Below are 21,073 nucleotides of genomic sequence, written 5' to 3' on the forward strand. Positions count from 1 at the left end.
GCCTGGTGTTGAAGTCATCTCTGTAGTTGTTCTGCTGGCGGCCATGTTCACATCAGCCACATGAGGCTTAAATCCTGTTACTGTTGGAGACATTATTGCTGAGGACTTAGATCTTTCTAATGAAGTTCCTGGAAGGTCAAACTGCAACAATTTCTGGGAGCTCGGAGACAGGGGAGAAGTTGGAGTCTTCTGAGATCTTCCCTTGTCTGATGAGATGCTAGGAGTTTTATTTGAGAAACATTAGAGAAAGGAAAACTACTTTGGGAACCAGCTACGCAATTCATAAACACAGTGCTTATTACTTTCTTTATTAACATTAGCTTGAAAAAGCTGTGATTCAGGCATTTACTCATTTAACAGTCACTATGTGGAATGAACAACTCTCGAGTACTCCTCTTACTGCTACATTTATAGTGTGAACAAGCTAGGCACAAACCCCACCCAAAATAAGATGGAAAAGGAGTCTCTGGCTTAAATGGCCCCTTAACTCTTTCCTCAACAATGAAACACATCATAAACCACTATTGTAGTATGAGGCAAAGTCCTCTGTTTTATAGCAATAAAATTATAGCCATATGTAAAAGGTAAAATCAAGTCTGTTATTAAAAATGTCTTAAAATATGTCTCTGAAAGAGAATATCATTTTGTATTAAAGAGAAATGAAACCACTCTTTTGTTGTTCCTCTTAACCCAAGTCACAGCAAAATATTATTTTCATACTAACTATCCCTAAGCATTTCATATATGTCCATTTATTTCCACCCACCTTTTAATACTATAGTACTTTCCTGAACTTTCTGCTAAGAAGTAACATCTCATAGCAGTTTGACTGGACAATTCTTAAGGCATTTAATCCAACACAAGGCACATATCCAGCCACTCTTTGAAAAATTAAGGTTATTCTTTAATAATAATATTAAAAAGAATATTGCCTCTCATAACAAGAAAAATGTTGCATTCAATCAATATTTACTGACTAAACACTTAAAGATATTCTATAAAGCAAGTTAGCACAGTTAACATATTTCTAACATACTTTACTAACAAGTTTACTTTTAGTTTTAATAAAATTATGAAATAGTTTTCAAAGGTAAACATTTCTCTTATCCCCAGCATATAAATATTTGAATAAAAGTAGTCTTGAGAGGCACCCACTTGTTTACAGTGACCTTTAATTTTCTACTGATGGTTTATAAGAATACTATTTTTAACAGTATGACAATTTCATTTATGAACCATAAAAAGGATTATCATTACTTCTGTCTCCAAACAGATTTCTCTGAAAAAATTCCAAATGACATCAAAACTACTCTGAATCTCACCTTATAGTTTTACAAGGTGAATTTATATTGTATTTTCTCTACAGAGAAGATTCACCTAGACTAGCACTTCCAAAAGTATGTTTCCAATGTTATTTAGTTTTCCAAAAAATTAAAAAAAAAAAAGGGTGGGGCGGAGAGCTTGGAGACAGAGTGCCTACAGCCAAGTAAGTTAAGAAAAAATAGGCTTTCAAAGTCTGAACTCCTCCTTATCAAAGACTCAAATTACTTCATCCACTGTGAACACCCACAGGTGAGGAAGAGGGGGTCTAGACTATAGTACAGGGGCATTATCAAACTTATTTGGCTACGGATTCTGTTTTAGAAATATCCAAATTTGTAGATTTTGCCAATTAAATCATCAGGTTATCTCTTAAGACAAAAGTAAAGTTTTCTGAATTCCAAAAGCACTATACAGCAATGACAGTACTAATGTCACAATGCTTGCAACATGAAAGCATTAAAAATGATTATCTGTATGTGACACTATGCTAGAAAGAGCAGAGTTCATTTCTGAAAGAAAAAAATAAATCCATGTCTTCTCAGAGCTTAAATTTCCAAAAGGACAAAACCAGCGCAGCAGATAAAAAGTCACGTGGACAGAGAAGTAGAAACTGTACCTGAAGCAATAACTGACAGTTATTTGCAAGCAACAGGCTAAGCACATAATATATAGTAAAAAGAAGGGAAAAAAATCACAGAGTATGCAAGATCCATAATCAATAAGAGAGTGAGATTTCAAAGTCTGCTCAGGTCATTTAATAAGTTGAGCAGGAGAGAGAAGTTCAGAAGGAGAAATAAACAATGAGACCGAAAGGATGCTAAGTCATTGTGCTGAAAGAGCAGAACACAGCTGAGAAGCAAACTGAACAAAGGAAATGAGATGGTTTGTGGTGGGAGCCCAGTGGAAACACTTCAGATGAAGTTCTTAGAGTTGACCTGGGGGGAAACTGCGAGCTCCCAAAATACCCCAAGGAAAGTAGCTGCTTGGTCAAAGGATTGAGGCAGGAAAGCATCTGTGGCAATGGCATTTAAAAGAAAAAGGGGAGTTGTGCTAGAAGCAGAGAATTCCTGAGGGAGAGGGTGTTAATAGTTTAGCTGAGAGATGGTCATATTCTAAAACATAAAGACTAGAGCTATGAACAAAACTATCCTATTCATAAAATACAGAAATTTACTAAGTGTATTCTCTGAACATCGACAATATTGTAATTTTAATTAAATATGAATTTCAGTATAAATATACATTACCTCACAGAATGCCCAGAAAGGTCCTCCAAAGTGCTGTCAGTGTCAAGAATCTGTTCATAACCTTTGACAGAAAGTTTGCTACTGGCCCCAGATTTCTTTCCCCGATGAGAGCCACGTTCTGAGCCAGAGTGCACCTTTTCCTCATCAAGAAGTGAGTTCTGAACATTTCCGGTGAGTGAATCCAGCCCTGCAAAGCAAACTTCTTATAAAACTGACTTCCAATATTAGAAGCTATGAAAGATAATTGATACTTAGATTTCAATAAAATAATAAGTACAGACCAGAATATTTAAAAATTGACTTATTTAAAAAATTTGTTTGTAGCTAAAGCACTTCTTTCATCCTTCTGCTTCCATGTAAGAAAAGTGAAATTTCTTCCATTAACAGCCCCCATCTGCTATTAAAAGATAAACGGTTCTAAAATCAAGGAGTTAAAAAAAGACAAGTATATTAAATAAGAATGAAGTACTATTCAAATCCTACGAAAAAGTAAACAAGAGGAACTCAAAGCTGAGAGAAAAATGGCATCAACTGCCAACTGAACTACACGATCCTTTTGAAAAGCTCTATGGGAAGAACTATATAGCCAGATTCATAAAACTGCTCATATTCTCTGACGCAGAATATCTCACCTAGGAGTATCTTAAAGAGATTACTGATACCAGTAAACAAAAATTATGCATGATATTCAACACATAACTTTATATATATCATTTTAAAAAGTTCAACCTACATTTGCAACGACAGAAGAGTTTTCTAAATTACATAGCTAATAGTAACTTGAACATTTAAACAGCACTTTGTAATCTAAAATGCACTACATATATATTACTTTATTGCTCTTAAACATCCTATGAAATGAGTACCATATGCTCATTTAATGATGAAGTAATTACAGATCTATGAGGCTAAATAACTTGCTTAAGGATACATGGTCAATAACAGAAGTAGGACATAAACCCAGGCCTCATGACTCTATGTCTAGTACATCGTTCACCTTGATATATTTCAACAGCGGCATGGGAAAATATTTGTTACACTAAAAAAAAATTGCATATACATTTTAATGGTAACTAAGGTTTTTTAAAGTGTAAATATATGGTTAAAGATCAAAGAAATGGAAAAGTGAAAAAAAATTATATTGGACACCCATGTTCATAGCAGCATTATTTACAATAGCCAAAAGGTGAAACCAACCCAGATGTCCTTCAACAGTTTGATGAATGCATAAACAAAGAAAAATGTGGTTTATACATACAATGAAATATTATTCAGTCTTAGAAAGAAAGGGCATTCTAACATACTGCTACAACACAGATAAACCTTGAAGACGCTAAGTAAAATAAACCAGTCACAAAAGAACAAATATTCTGATTACACACTTAGATAAAGTACCTAGAGTAGGCAAACTCCTGGAGACACAAAGTAAAATAGTTGTTACCAGGGGCTAGGGGGAGGAGGGAGGAGTGAGATGCCATTTTTCATTGTTAGAATAGCAAATATTTTTAAAGAAATGAAACCTTGAGTCATTCAGCACACACAGGAAAGGCTACTCATTGTTTTCATTGGAGTGCAAACTGATACTTCCTTTCTGAAAAACAACTTAAAATATGTATAAAAATAATTTTCCATTCCCTTTGACAGAAATTCCACCTCACTCTTAATAATTCGTCCTAGGAAGCTATGTAAAGATGAGCACCATAAATTAGATATCATAATGGCGGGGGGTGGGGGGCGCGGGACATACAAATAATCTAAGGGATTATTAATCATCAATTAGAAAGGACTCTATCATTTAAAATCTATTTATGATCCCAAGGCTAGAAGCGAGCTGTTAATACTGGTTATCTCTAATTTTTCCATAATAAAGGTGCATTTTTTTTTTTAATAAAAAGTCTTTATTCATTTAACATTGTCCTTTGAAAATAAATACACAATTTAAATTTTTCCTTGATTTCAAACTACTAGAAATTGTATACAATACCATGGTCTATGCAAGAAAGATCTAAAGTCCAATCAAGGGAGTCTATACAAAGAAAATGTTTCCCCTTACTTTAAAAGTCTATCAAGTACACAGCATGCAGACACTCTTTTTCTCCACCAGATGGAGTATATACAACAAAAATTGCATTGATTTTAGGACTTGGGGATGAAGAAGAAATTAAGTTTATGATGATGCTGTAAAAAGTAAAATAGAGGGTTTTTTTTAAGGCATTGTGAGAGGGGCAGGGAAGCGAAAAGCCACTAAACTCTACCTATAGTACATACATTCATGTTTAGGTTATAATTTTTTTAAACATATTAAATCATACTGCTTATACTTATACTCAATATATCATATTTTAAGTTGTACAGTATATTAAAGGATAAGATGAATTAGCTTTGGGAGTCGGAAGTCAGAATGCAGGCTTTGCCAATAACTAGTTAGTGACCTTGAGTGAGACACTAACATAAACTAAGTATGAAACTGCAAAATAAAAGAACTGAGCAAGATTGGCATTTCCTAAAATGTGTTCTGCTGAATTCTAATGCCACAATGTGTTAAAGAAATAATTCTATGGTCAAATAATTTAGGATTATACTTCATACTACAGCCTCATCCTCACCCTAAAATAAATAATGCATATTAGCATATTAAAAGTGTTTATGAACCCAGTAGCAAAGAAGCCTGTTTCACTCTTAAAAGCATTTCCCCACATTTCTGGAACCATGGAGTTCTTTTGTGAGCCTCAGAACACGGATGAAACAGCCTCTTGCACTGAAGCAGTATTTCAGAAGAAAAGATAGACTTTGAGAAGTGCTGGTAACATAATGTCTAATGTTCCTACTAAAGACTTTCAGAACACTGTTGAGAGTAATACTAGGTTAATGATTAAGAAATAATTTCTGCTACCACTCTCACATTGGAAGTATAAAGTGACACTAGCTTTCTGAATAATCATTTGGCAAAATGTATCCAAATTTTAAACAGGGTATAATACTCTTTGCCCCATTATTTCACTTGTAGGATATTCTCTTTAAAAAAAATAAAGAACTAGACTAATGTATAAAGATGCATTTATAAGGATATTCAATATAGCAGTGTCTATAATGGGGGAAAAAAGGAAGGAAAAAAAACCCTAAATGTCCAGCAACAAGAAATTGGCTAAATTACAATATATTCAAATAATGGAACGCTAGGTGATCATTACAAAGGGTAATCCATATTTACTGACAAAGATATCTAGAAGCCACTGAAAGAACAAAACATCATGTATAATAGGATCCCATACATGTAACACTTCTAATTTACATATGCCTACAAATTGTCTGAAAAGATTCTTGCTAAAAATGGTAACGTTTCACACCCATTAGGTTTTCTAGTATTAAAAAAAAACAAAACAAAGCAAGTGTTGGCATGGATGTGGAGAAACCGGAACCCCTGCGCATTACTGGTGGGAATGTAAAATGCTGCAGCTGCTATAGAAAACAGTATGGCGGTTCCTCAAAAAATTAAACACAGAAATATCATTTGATCCAATAAGTCCACATCTGGGTATACACACAAAATAATTGAAAGCAGAGACTTGAACTGATATTTATACACCACTGTTCATGGCAACATTATTCACAATAGCCAAAAGGTGGAAAAAAACAGAATGTCCATCAACTGATGAACAGATCAACAAAATGTGGTATATACATACAATAGAATACTATTCAACTTTTAAAAAAAAAGGGACAGTCTGACATACGCTACAACATGGATGAAACGTAAGGAACATTATGCTAGATGGAATAAGCCAGACACAAAAAGATAAATATTCTTATGCCACTTATATGAAGTGCCTAGAGTAGTCAAATTCATAGAGACAGAAAACAGAACAGTGGTTAGCAGGGCTGGAGGAGACAGGGACAGGGAGTTATTATTTACCAGGGACAGAGTTTTAGTATGGGATGATGAAAAAGTTCTGGAGATGGGACAGTGGTGACTGCTGCACAACAATATGAATGTGTTTAAAGCCATTTAACTGTACATTTAGAAATGGTTAAAATAATAGTTTATGTTACATATGTTTTACCACAATAAAAGAAAATAAAACCTAAAAATAATGTTAGCATTGGTTATATGCAGGTAGAGGGATTACAGGTGATTTTTCATTTTTAAATAGTTTTCTATATTTACTAATTTCTCCTCCCCTTCCTTTTTTTTAACTCAATGAGCAATTTTTTACATTTAGAAAAAACAATTTTGGAAGCAAAATCATCCCCTAGGGAAGGACCATCCTGTGAGTTTAAGAGGCTTCTGCCTAATTGCTGTATCTTCTCACCTCTAATTCAACAGAACAAATTATAACCAAATTAAAGCAGTATAGAGGAAAGTGAAGGGTATTCTCCTCAATCACTCAAAAATACTTAGAGTGCCCAAGTACATATTCTATCCATTAATTTCAAGTAAGCATCGAAATTACCATATGAAGCATCTATTATTATGATCTTTATCTTACAGATAAGAAAATTTGAGTATTTAATAATGCTCAGAGATATACATGATATACCATAGTTTTTTAAAAAGCCACTGCAAAACAATATGATTTTGGTTTTTTAAATAGAGATGTGTGTGTGTGTCTAAGTATGTGTGTGTATTGTTTTATGTATGTATTAGAAAAATAGGCACCGAAAAGGTTAATAGTAGTTCTCTCTGAGCAGAGGGATCAATGGATATTTCATTCTTGTATGACTGTTTATCTGTAATCCTGTTTTTATAATTATAAATGAACTCCTTTTGTACTAAGCAAAAGATTTATGTTATATATAAAAAAGTACTGTTATGTTAAATATGAAAGTTAATTTTACATTATCATAAAGTTCATCTAACTTCTTATGGAATCAAATTATAACTTTAGATCACTACCACAAAGTCAATGGTAAGAGAAAAAGTCGCCACGTAGAATTCCACTTACATTCTATCTTTTCCTTTTTTCCCTTCTTTCCTTTAGAAGAAGCAGATGACCGAGACGATGCAGCAGACTGGGCCCCTGATGAATGCTGGGAGGTGACATCCACAGAGGCAAGGTCATAGGCAGACTTTCTGCTAGAATGCTCCTCCTGAAGGCCTAAATTGCTACCACCAATACTGTCAAAGAATAAGTAATAGTAGAAGAAAGAAATAAGTCTTAAAATGCCGCTAAATTATAGATATTTTTTAATCTATTTAATCGCAGAGAGAATATAACTTTAATCAAAGATGCCTTCCACTTTTCTTTTTTCTTTTTCTACTACCATAGGCCTGGATTATTTCCTATGGTTCAATTTATTATTGAGAAAAATTTCAAGGAGTTGTTTATTGAAGTGAAACCAATAAAAATGGATAATTCAGATATGTAATAGAAAAAATAGAATAATGCTGGATACTAGAAAATGTGGCCTCAATTTCTATTTGGATTTATGATTATGTATGATGATTATTTTCCTTCTGATAATCTTATAGGAAACGATATGTTCTACTTCAACCTAGAAATAAAATACAACAAATCATATTGATTGGTGCTATTAAATGTCACCACAATTAAACTTTTACAAGTTTTGATTTAAAAATTCAATCTTTTCATTCGATCTTTTCTTTAGAGCTCAAAATTTAAAACTATACCTTTCCTGCTATAATTTAATAATACTTATCTTCGTAAGTCCAACTAGATAAAATTTTTAAAAGATCATCCAATAATCTTATGTAGGTTACAATTTATAATTTTCGAAGAAAATTATATCAAATGTGAGTAATTACAGACTACTTTATATGGTAACAAAATTTAGGGAGGACATCCTCTCCTGCAAGGTCTGACTCACACACTATATGACTCTGGACAAGTACCTTGGAGCTTTGGTTTCCTGAAGCAGAAATGGCCACATTAGTACTTATCACATCGGGCTGTTGTAAGAATGAATTAACACAGGTAAAGCTCCTCCCTTAGTCCTTTCGATGCCTTGCACATTAAGTGCTCAATAAATATTAATATAAGTTATTCTTTAAAGCCTCGCAAAATTTTAGATGTTATCCAATCATAAAAAAAATTTACTGATTACTTGGGATCATGGAGTCAAGGATCTATCTGGTCATCCTCCATTCTATCAGAGGAAACCATTTCTTATTTCTTTTAACGTTAGTACACTACGGGACAGCTTCCCAATCCCATCCTCTATTGAGGATTCAGAGACTGATTTAACGATCTATGTGCTCGGCTCTGTTCTAAGTGCTTTGTATTTAACTGAATAGTCATAACACTCTTGAGGTAGGTAATATTATTTTTCCCATTTCACGGAGAAGGAAACTGAGGCACAGGACGGTTAAGTAATACACTCAAAAACAACTAATAATCAAGAGAGCCAGGACTTAAATCCGGGCAGTCTGAATACAGAGCCTGTGTTATTAATAACCACTATGCTAGCAAACTCTACATGTGTCCTTAAAAAGGCAAAATTTGACTAATATTCAGACTACAGATCTCATTTCTACATTTTTCTCACCCTTCAGATTATATTCCACATTCTCAACATATTCGTACCTAGGTTCAAGAGCTGATTTTTTTTCTGTCAAAGTCCCACTCCCTGGAGAGGAGACAAAATCATCTTCATACGAAACACTGCTCAGAGGGCTTGGGATGGCATTCAAAGGCCGCGATGCTGATGTTCCTCTTTCCATCCTGTCTTCAAGCCCTGTCAAAAGTAATAATTGAAATGTGTTTTAAAACAAAAATAAAAACACAACAAGCAACACATTCCACAACATAAGAGATTAACAACATGGATTTAGGGACATTTTAGTTTGCTTTTATTAGGGTTTCTTTTCAATTTATCTTTATATTTAAAAATACATTTTTTTAGTTTTAATTATGAAAATTTTCAAACATACATGAAAAGTAGAGAGAAGAGCATAATGAAACCAATGGATCGATCTAGTTTCAGTCAAACCTCTTATTCCATACATCTTTCATTCTCCTTACAAATTATTTTGAAGCAAATCCCAGATACATATCATGTCAACTCTAAATATTTCAGTATAACTATAAAATCTTAATGAAAATCTAAGAGGATTTAAGAACTCAATTTTCTTACAAAAAATAAGGTTGTTGATTTAAAAGCACTTTGTTTTTATCAAAAGAGCTTTAAAATCCAAAGAAGTTCGAAAGTACCATTTACAGAAATAAGTGTTAAATAAAAGGGATGAATAGCATATATAAATCTATATAAGATCATAACGAATTGGCTAAATATAAATTCTAAGAAATTGCAATGTGATACCAATGAAGTATAAGATAAACAGATAAAATCAATTCATTTGCCAAATAAGTTGTTCACTATTTAGAATGGAAACAAAAAACTACAGCATCAACAGGTGACTTAAGGCTCAGCCTCACTCTCCAACCTGGAAATTCTAAGGTTATGTTAGCATAAGACAGGTAGAATCCACCTGTGGCAGGAAGAACAGAGGAAAGGACTTTCAAGAATTGAGTCCCTCATAGAAAAGGAAAGTTGTGTTGCAGGATCTCAAGCATAAAAAGGAAACTTTAGAAGTTTTTGTTTCAAGAACCAATTATGTAGCTACATTACTGTGTCGAAGTCTGTATTTAAAATTAACTTTGACAAACGGTAATAGATTCTGTATTAGATTTGTTTCCGTATTAGAAATGTTACTATAGTTGCCCCCTTTGATTCTTGAACACTATATTCCCAATGATTCACAAGTCATTATTAAGAAATATGCTTTTTTCTCTCTTAATACATAACTATGGTCACAGAAAACCTAGTACACACTTGATACATACCAATCCTGAACATCATCTACGAATTTCTCCAAATTAGACCAAAATTTCTATTACTACCAATCAACTGTTATTATATGACTAAAAAAAAAAATAAAATTTTAAAGATTACAGTACTCTAGTTAAAACTTGCAAGTAATTTAGATTTAGACAGTATTTCCATTATCCTCATAATTAACAATGAGAATCTGTACTTAAGTATTATCTTGTACAGTTTATGAAATAATTTTTCTTAAGATAACATACAAATGTTACAAGGCTTATTTATTTTTCTCACCTTTTCCATATAATTGATACGATTTTGTAAAAATATTAATGACACTATGTGGACTTCCCTTTGCCAATTCTTCCCAAGGTCCTTTGCCTTGTGTACCACCTATGTGCCCAAAAAGTGGCAAGAATTTTTCAGCTTCCTTCTGAAACTCTTTGATGGGTTCATAAGCATTTCTTTCTCCAGCACAAAATTCCTTTTCTTTTAAGATTTCTGCTACCTTCAAAGGGGGCCGTCCATCTCGGCCCCCCTCTTCTTCAGAGAGACTTCCCTCACTAAGAAGAGGACCTTCACTGACTGATTCTGTGCTGGAACCAAGAGACGTTTTGGCTTTGTCTTGAGAACAAGCTTGCATATCAGAGCTGGAAGAGTCAGTCTGCCTCTTACACAATTGTGCCAGCAGCCCTTCTGGTTTGGGACCAGGGGATCTCATTCTGAAGCTGGATATGGCACTATGAGGTCTTATCACTTCAGGAAGCTTTTTAAATTCACTAAGGTTGCCCACACCAGGAAGCTCATCTTCAAAAGTTGCATGAGATACACAAGTTCCCAGCATCTTTTGAATTCGGGCAGAGAAAACGTCTTCAGTATCCTCTTTCACAGGTGGACTTATAGCCTTGGTCCACGGTCCATCTTCTTGAGGCGTTTGCTGCACATCATACTCAGTGTTCCATACTGACCCATAATTAATGTTAGCCCCAGCTAATTTCTTGGCTTCACTTTCAATCCTGCTAGACAAAGAAGCAGCTGTTGCTTTCAAGGCTTCGATACGATCCAGTTTACTCTTAAATTGGCTGGTACTAGGTTTTAACAAGGCATCTGAATGAGCAACTGGGGAGGTCAGATGTGGTTGAGGTGTAAAGGATAATGGCCCTGAAGCCATATTATGATTCTTCCTGCTTGATAAAATAGATTCAAAATCCTTATGCAAAAGCCCTACATGCTCTAGACTCAAGAGCTGGGAGAGTAAATTTCCAGCTGTTCCAATAGGAGGCTGTGGTTGAGAATGGTGGACTCGAGGGCTCAATCTGTCAGGCTGCATCCATGTAGGTTCCATCAAGTCCCTTCTGCAAGAGAAAGTCACGATATGTTAGTTAACACAACAACTCATAACCAAGCTACCTTTTTAAGTTTTGTTTTTTTTTCTGATTATAAGAGTAATGTATACTCACTGAAAAAAAAGGACAGGCGAAGAGTATAAAAAAGATAACAAACACTCATAGCTAACCAATGAGAAAGACGCACTATTCATTTTTTCACTCAGAAGTATATCTTTCCGAACATTTTTCTATGTGTATGTTGTATTTTGGTGTTATTTTCACAAAAATGGAATATACTGTTTTGCAAACTGTTTTCTTCGACTAAGATATCACACATTTTAAACTATTAAGAGAACGCATTATAATCTTTAAAACTGTATACAAAATTCTTTACAACACTGGTTCTATCCTTCCCTTTAAAAATAATGTTATATAAAAGAGAAATGCTTAAGATTGCTCACTATTAACATAGGCATGACATATATTATTTTAATCAACAAATATAAATATATAATGTATTATTTTAATCAACAAATATAAAATAAATGCCAAGCATTTATATTTAACATACTTAAGAAGTCAGATTATTACAATCTTAATTCTTTTAAAAAATTAATGAACATCAAACAATGACTACCAATGCAAAACTCTGAGTACCAGTCATATATAGGGTAGGGTATCCATAAAGTCTAGAAACAGAACAAAGCTGTCCCAGACAACATTATACAATTCACCTACGTTTCCAGACTATAGACACTTTGTGTATTAAGGGTTACTACAGAAACATTAAAGGTTGATGTTAACTATTAAGAAGATCCTTAGAAAAAAATAACATGAGGTATTGTCTGTCCTTGGTCTTGCCCATTATTTTTGGATGATGACATGAAGATAGTTTATCAAATCTGCAGATAACAGAAAACTGGGAGGCATGGCTAACGCTACGAATTATCAAATTATGATTCAAAGTTATTCACACAGGCTGAAACCTTAGACCAAACTAGTATGGAAAAATGTGAAGTCCTACCAATTATGTTAAAAAAAAAATCATCTGGTGAGTAACCAGGGTGATAAGGGAATTGAAAAGTATGCCATGCAAGGTTTGGTTGGAGGTTACGGTGTAGCAGTGCTTTACACTGGGGGGGTACTATGAAAATGGAATGAGAAAAGGAAGACTAGTGCATAGATTCTACGCCACTGAATACAGACTCTTACAAATGCAAAAGGTGTGAGGTTATTAGGGCCTGAACTAAGCTGGAAGTGTGAGAATGCAAAGGAAGATACAAATATGAAGATACTGCTGAGCAAACTGAGTAAAATTCCCAAATCTTTAAATCCAATGATTTAGAATGCCAATTTTACAGCAGGTACTATGTAGGAAATAAAAATAGAGACTTAATCTAGTTAAGACTTAATCCTTACTCTTCAGTTTCTGAAGATCTAGCAGATTCTCAGAGACTAATAAACAGCTAAAATACAATGTCACAAGAACTAACACAGAAATATATAAAGTTCCATAGAGTGTAGACAGGGAACAATGAACTCTGCTAACTCAAGAAAAGTGACTTTTGAGTTGGATCTGCAAGGTCTTCAAGGTCAGATAAGTAACCTGGAGTTTTCCAGGTAGCTAGCAAAGAATGATGAGCCATTAAGGTCAAAAAAAAAAAAAAAAAGCCGTGCTTTTAAGCATAAAGTAACTGAAATGTGTTAAAATTATTAACAGAAATGGGGAAGGTAAGGAGAGAAAGTAGAGGTAATAGGCTAGATATCACAAGTCAAAGAATTTGATTTTAAAGGAAAGGAGAGGAACACATGCAAGGTAATAAAGTCTAGTAATAGATTTGTTTATGTTTGGTTTGTTTTTAATATTGGGTAACTTGTTGTGAGCCAGAAACAAATTCAGGGAAAAGTAAAAATTGAAGACATGAAGCCAGCAGGATATGTCTGACAACCGTAATGGGACTGCGATGAACAAGAAGAGTGCATCTACCGAAAGGTGGTCCAATTCAAAAAATGTATTTATGCTTAAAATCTGAAATGTACTGACAACCCCAAACAAATCATATGAAATATTTCACTTACTGAATGGCAGTGTGGTGACTGGTTAAAGACACGGGCTTCTGGAATCAGACTCCTTAAGTTCAAATCCATCTCTACCACTAACGTTTGATGTTTGAGAAAGTTAATTAAACTCTAGGCTTCAATTACTTCTTCTGTAAAATGGGAATTACAGTGCCTAACTCAAGGAATTACAAAGATTCAATACATGCAAAGTTCTTAGATCGGTGCCTGGAATCCAACAACTACTCAGTAAATTTTAGCTATTTTTTATCAGTATTACTATTCTCCTGGGGTATAAGTCATATGAAGAAACTATGACTAGTAATGTATACAGAAATGTCTTTTAAAAATTATTCACCACAGATACTTTAAAATATTAATTTCACTGTGATCCATTCATCCAACAAACTTTTATTGTGTGTTTAGTTCAGAGTAAGAATGCTTCTAACTGCAGGTGATCCCCAGAAGGAACTGGCACTTACAGTGGATATTAAAGGACAGGTAAAAGTTAAACAGAATAAGGGATACAGTAAGTATAGATGTTAGGGGATATAGTAAGTATAGATGCAACCATGCCTAAGTATTCCTCAGAAGATAGTAACTATTTATTAACAATTTCTAAATAAACTTCTTTCTTGATCACACATAAAGCCAGTCAACAAAATTAATTAATTGAGCACAGACCGCTATTCTCTAAACTAAACATAAATTTCATCTTAAGCATCTTTCATTCTCCCCTTCTACCTTGCAAGAGGCTGAGGAGGTTCCGAAAGAGACATGTCACTGCTGGAAGATGCACTTGGGGGACGTTCCTGCACTTTGTTTTCTTTGTCAGATTCTCCAGATGGCTGATACCCTGGTCTGGTCTAGGAAAAAGGACATCAAATTTATCTGACTCTCATCACAAAGATATATTCAAGGAGTACATAAGACAAATATTAAGTGGTTTCAACTTAACAAAGATCATGAAATGTAAGGGCTTTTTCCTCTCATATAAAACCAATTCAAACTTAGTTTGTCTTAAAAACGGTCATTATAATTAACAGCAAAATGACATCTGAAATCCAACAAGGGCACCTAATACTAACTTCATAATTTGAAAGAAATAATATTCTTTCTAAACCTTAGTTTTTCACCTGATAAGTAGAAATACTAATAGTATATACACCTTCTCAGGGGTGTGAGAATTCACTGAAGCTTAAGCCTTTAAAATCTTTAAAACACAGTATGAGGCACATGATACACACTTAATGTTACTCTTAATATTCTTTAAAACATTAGCTATACTCATAAAATTGTAACACTAAATTAGGATATTTTCTAATTTCAGCAAAGATCACAAAACTAGGCTTTTCATTATCACAATCTAACTTTATTTGCTAAGTAAACAATGAAAACTAGGCAGGGAGATAACTATTAGCAAGAATAACATGAACAGAGATCAGTAACAATCACTCTAAGATACTGAGCATTAGTTTCAGTCATATGTATCAAATTACTCTTCATATACTATAAATTTCATTATTTCAAATGCTGTCTGAGCATATACCTGAATACTAGCAACGGTTGGTAATTTTTAAATAGTATAGCAAATAGACTTTTCCTCACCCTAAATTACTTCCCTTTGTATTTCTGCCACTACTATTACCTGTGTTTCCTGCGTAACATGTTGATGAGTTGGCTCTTCGAGCAAGGTCTTTTCTAGTAATAATTTGGAGTAAGTTTCCTGCAGCCGCCTAGTTGCTGACGGCTCAGAAGGAGGCACGTTTTTTACTTTAGTAAAGGCTTCTTTCTGCTTCCGGTACAGCTCCTGCAATCGTTTGTTCTTCTGCTCAGTGGCCTCCTTTTGAGCCTTCTTCTCTTCATTCTGCTTCCTCTTCCTTTCCTCCTGCTGTCTAACGATGTACTGTCGTACCTCATCTGTGTCATAGTGGCGCTTTTTAGAAATGACAGGGGGATCGTCATTAGCTGTTATTTTGTCAGGTTTTCTTTTTATTGGGCTATGACTCCTAGAAGCTTGTACTGGTGCTGATGACTTCTGATTCTGTAACTCTCCTGTCTCTTGCCTTGTAGTCTGAGCTGAAGAATCCAGTTGTAGGTCATCAAGAATTCCACGAATTTCAACAGGTAAAAAGTCCTTATTTAAGGCAGTATTTTCCTCCTGCTTATTGTCTGGAAGAGATGTAGCTAATTTCTTTATATTATTTTCAGACCGAGCTCTACTTGAATGTTCTGAGTTTCGTGGGAGATGTCTATGCGAAACATCCAACCTGGGATCAGATTCTGCTCTCCCAATATGACTCCCTGCAAAGGATGAACTGTTAGTGATGTATTAAAATTCTGTACTCATTCTTAAGATTTATTGCACTAAGGTGAAAATCAGGGAATTTCACCTTATCTTAAACTCTTATTCAAATATATAAAATCTTCTAAAAAATATTATAGAAGGAAAAAAACCCATTTTTTTAGCAGTAGAAAAAGAATTTCAATCTTTGGAAATACTATGCTTCCTTGGCATTTGAGGGAAAATGTATCTTTGAATATTTCTGAAATACAGATCTTATTATTGATGTGAATACTGAGCTATTAATAGAGAATTACTATTTCTTTCTTGTGCATATTTAATGTTACTATTTCTCTCCTTCCCCAAACCTCCAAAACAGCTGATAAAAAACCCAACAATGTTAAGCTGCCACAACTCTCCAAAGAATGACATATTAAATACATAGAAAAGAAATCATTTTATCATCTAGATATTGGTTGCTACATTAATTTTAGACCGAGAATACATGTGGGTTTATTTACAAACTAAATGAAAGCGAAGAGGAGCAAATACGAAGTATACGTTGGCTTTTATATACCAAATTATAGTTGCAATTGCATTTCTTCCTGAATTCATTCCAGAAGTTAAAATTATTTAAGGTAAATTTTGCTGCTGAAAAGGAAAGCTGGCCTGTAAGTATTTTTATTTCATTTCCCAAAATTAGTGTTCATGAAAAAGTAACTAGTTATTTCAAATAGCATTCAAGACATTTCAAAAACAGTAACAGACTTGAGGGTCAAACTGAAGAGTTGTGGATCCTAGATCAAATTTGCCACCCACTGACTGAATGCCCTTGAGAAAAGTCAGTTCTCTCTCAGGACCCGTTTCCTAATCTGCCAAATAAAAAAATTCAACCTTGTGAATGTATGCCTGTGTTTGTGTACGTAGAGATGAGATAGACTGGACTTGATTTTCTTAAGGTCCCTAAGAGTCTAATAATATTGGATTATATGATGCTTTGCTATTCGCAATGATGGCTACATGTAATTAATATAACATAAACAAAAGTCTTAATAAAGATCACCATAACACGTATGTGTGGAAATTATCCATAGACAAGTCCAACAGAACATGCTTTCTTTTCTAGATACATTCACAATTATAAATCAAAGTCATAAATCATTCTCAAAAGAGTATTTTCACCCTAAGTACTTACAAAAGCAGCTTTTAATTGTTTTTCTTGATTTTAATTGAGATAATTTAATTTAATAATTTACTTACCAGATTTAGTAGTTCTCTCTCTTCCACTTCTGTCACTTGATACTGTTCTTCGCTCTTTTTGCTCTATTTTGGGTGCAGGTCCCAGAATTTTCTTTACTAATTTTTGTCCATCTCGCCAAGAAGATGTGCTTATCAGACGGCTACTACCTAAAATATACATATATTCGTGTATACACACACACACACATATATAGATACTGGGTTGAACTTAAAGTTTATCTCTAAGAAATATATCTACGAATAGAGGTTTTCTAATAATCTTGTGCTTATCTTGTGCCAAAGTCAAAAGGTTTACAATCTACTTTTATTTTTAACCCCAAGTCCCCAAAATCAATAAACAGTTTATTTAAATCTTGATTTACCCTTATATCTCAAATAAGTGTAAAATGCTTCAAAAATTAAGTACCAAATATTAATAATGATGACTGAAACATCAACAACAGGGCACTAAATCCAACAATTTTGGCACAGAACAAAAATATGTCTTAACTATAATAAGTGTTTGGTTTACCAATACTAGCACAGTATCTAACAGAGAGTAAAATGTTTGCTGAACAAACAAATGACTTAATCTAAGCACAGAAAAAAATCTGCAGAAATATATAACTTATAACAAACAATTAACAGGGATTACCTTTGGGAGGGGATGGTGTTACATGGAATTTCACATTTTACAAATACATGCCAAAACTATACTTTTTATGCATAAAACAATGACATTCAAAAAACAAATATAAATATTTTCAATTGCCCTAATTATAAAAGTTCATAAAAATAAAAGAATGTTCCAATAAATATAGCTGTTTACAAGGAGAAAATCTTTCACTTACTATTTTCAGATTATAAAAAAATATTAAAATTAGACCATAGTTTCAAAATAGACAGTAACTTAAAAAATAACAAATGACATAACACTTTATAAAATAGAAACCAGAAAAAATAAACATGAAATAAATATGTAAGTACTGAGATGCAAAGTAGTACTTTAAATGTAATTAAATTAGAAAAATAGATTTTTACATTTATAGCTAACTAAATTAGAAAAAACATTTTTACATTCATAGTTAATTAAATTAGAAAAATAGATTTTTACATTCATAGCCAATGCTGGTAAAATTACAATAAAAGCGTTTTATTTGCTTATTGAAATGTAAATGGATATAGCTTCCTTAAAAAAAAAGTGTCAGGGACCCCAAAAGTACTCATTTACCGTTCTCAAATAATCCAAGTAATAGCATTATATTTACTAGAAATTGTTCAAAAGAAAAAAAATAAATGAAAATGTTCACTGTATCAGTTTTTATAATATCAGAAATAACCTAAACATTGAAGAATGGTGAATAGTTAATTACAGGGTCATTTCAAATTATCTTTTATTACCCTTTCTATAAGAAATAACAGAAAAGAATGTTCTGTGAAACATGCTAAAAGAAAAAGAAAATTTTATGTATACAATGATTACAATCACATACTATTATGATTTTAAAACTATTATAAGGAAGTACACAAAATAATACTAATACTTTAAAGATAACAGTTTGTGTGTTTTCTATCTTTCGAGCTTTCTGTGATGCTATTTTATTTTATTTATAATAAAAGACATTCCATTTAGAGTTTCTTTATAGAGGACTTTTAATTTAAAAGTTTAAATCTAAGTACAGTTTTAAGGAAAACATCTCTTATAAAGAAACATGAATTATAAATGTGCGCTATTTACTTAAGAAAAATATTTTTGCATCTTGTTATTAACCTTAAACAGTCTATCTAAAACATTTAAAAGGTTTTAAGTCTATTGCTCAATTTATTTATAAGAAACTTTATGCTCCTTATTAAAATGAGAGAACAGGCTTCTTCTCTTCAATTTCAGCTTAATTTTCTGAATCAAAAGCAAGCAACCATGAATATACTGGGTAGTTATTTATAAATGTTGGCTTTTGAATATGCTGGGTGGTTATTTCTAAATTTGGCTTTCTGGAATAGTTTCATGCTGTCATTGGCAGAAAAACAGCACTTTCACTATAGAAAACTATTAATACAGCTTTGGCACATTTAATGATTCTCTGTCTCGGTCATTGCCACAGTGCACACATGGAAATCAGCCTACCATGAAAGTGGACAACTACAACCCGAGCTCAGTGTTATAGTAGTCCTAATGCTTCATTTCGAGCTATGCCCGACAACAGTATTACACAGTATCACATGAAAAATAGCACATCTTACTTTTTCTTAAGGTAAGAATTAGTTTAGTTTACATTCAGATGATTCATACTTCTGTAAAATTATATTTTTTATTTGTACACAGAGTCATTCATTCTTTTGACATCTAGAGTGAACAATGGGTGTCACAAATTAATACCACTCTATTGCTTAGTCTATGACCAGAAAATAAGTGCCCTGTCAAAAACCAGTGCCCCTCAATCCTGCTCTTTCCTCCTATAACACTGTACACCCCCTACTGTACATTCGTCATGTTTTATTCTATGTATCTACTATTTTCCTGACAAGATTATAAGATCCAAAAGAGCAGGGACCACATGCACCCCGCTTACCACTCTAATGCCTGAGCTTAGTATAACACAATGCCACACATATGGCAAGTGCTCTAAAATATTTACAGAATGAATGAATGTATGAATGATTGATTCAGAATGTCTCCAAACTAAGTGCCAAATTCCCAACTTTTTTCACTCTCTCTTGGCCCAAATTACTCACTGACAAGAATATGACATACTAAATAACCATTTTCAGTATAGACAAAAATCATAATTATTATTAATGCAATCATTCCTAACATTTGCATGCTTACCAGATGCCATGTTCTGTAGAGTTCTTTTAGATATTAACTATTTTAGTTCTCACAACAGCCCCATGAGAAGTACTTCTGCTTTCCCATTTCACACATGGGAAAACTGAAGGACACTAAAGTTAACTCATTTAACAAAGGAACAAAGCTGTTATAAATCTGGGCAATCTGGATTGAATCAGAAATGTTGATCACTATGGAACCAGGGAATTCTCTTCTTCCCAGTGTTGATCTATTCAGAGTGCAGCCTGACTACTATTGGCATGGACTGCCATATTTTGCTTGAGTGACATTTATTCTCTATAAGAGACTTAGTGACAAGTCACAAGCAATACTTTTGTATATAAAAATTCACTACATAAAAATCATTCTCTTTAATCTGGTTAAATTCTATTTAAAATGATAGAAACAGCTTTGGAGGGAGAAAGGTGTTCAGTATCATGTGAACATGTGGTTTCATGTATAATACATATATGAAAACTGATGAAACTATATATTCTAAATAGGCATAGCTTATGCTATGTCAATTCTACCTCCACACATACATGAGATAATACATAAAATGTACTCAATTTTCATATGTGCCAAACAATGAGAAAATCCAGTTAACAAATATTTATTTCCATGTAGATGCCATCTCAGTAATATATAACTTTAGGATACACACGATATTGAGAAAACTAACCTGTTTTGCATTCTGGACTTGATAATTGTGCTACCTTTTGGACTTTTCGTACTGGCTTGACCACTTTCTTTTCTTTACTTTTTTCAGCTGGTTTCTCTTTCATAGAGATATCATCTGAAAAGCAGAAACATGTCCAGCAAATATTATAATGATTCCTACCCACATACTCATCCTCCCCCCAGTGTGAAAAATCAGAATGAAGTATATGCCTCAAGTAGGGAGAAAGGAATCTTCAAGGAGACTATGTCTATGCGCCGTAAGCTACCAATGCCAAGTCTACTTATGGAAAGGTCCACAGATTAC

At 33.4% G+C, this 21,073-nt stretch overlaps 1 protein-coding gene across 4 annotated transcripts in view; it reads right to left on the reverse strand.

Annotated features, from left to right (window-relative positions):
* CEP350 (centrosomal protein 350) overlaps nt 1-21,073 on the reverse strand; it is a 111,170-nt gene that overhangs the window by 63,619 nt on the left and 26,478 nt on the right. For all 4 annotated transcript variants that reach the window (XM_039881356.1, XM_039881355.1, XM_039881354.1 and 1 more), the window contains exons 8-16: nt 20,771-20,884; nt 17,283-17,429; nt 15,387-16,042; nt 14,483-14,604; nt 10,647-11,707; nt 9,113-9,263; nt 7,514-7,686; nt 2,571-2,757; nt 3-217 (exon numbers count right to left, since the gene is read on the reverse strand). In XM_039881356.1, coding sequence (XP_039737290.1) covers nt 3-217; nt 2,571-2,757; nt 7,514-7,686; nt 9,113-9,263; nt 10,647-11,707; nt 14,483-14,604; nt 15,387-16,042; nt 17,283-17,429; nt 20,771-20,884 — 2,826 coding nt within the window. The remainder of the gene's footprint in view (nt 1-2; nt 218-2,570; nt 2,758-7,513; nt 7,687-9,112; nt 9,264-10,646; nt 11,708-14,482; nt 14,605-15,386; nt 16,043-17,282; nt 17,430-20,770; nt 20,885-21,073) is intronic.

The sequence above is a fragment of the Pteropus medius genome, unplaced genomic scaffold (genome assembly GCF_902729225.1).
Source record: "Pteropus medius unplaced genomic scaffold, Ma_sr-lr_union100, whole genome shotgun sequence".
In the NCBI taxonomy this organism is placed as follows: domain Eukaryota; kingdom Metazoa; phylum Chordata; class Mammalia; order Chiroptera; family Pteropodidae; genus Pteropus; species Pteropus medius.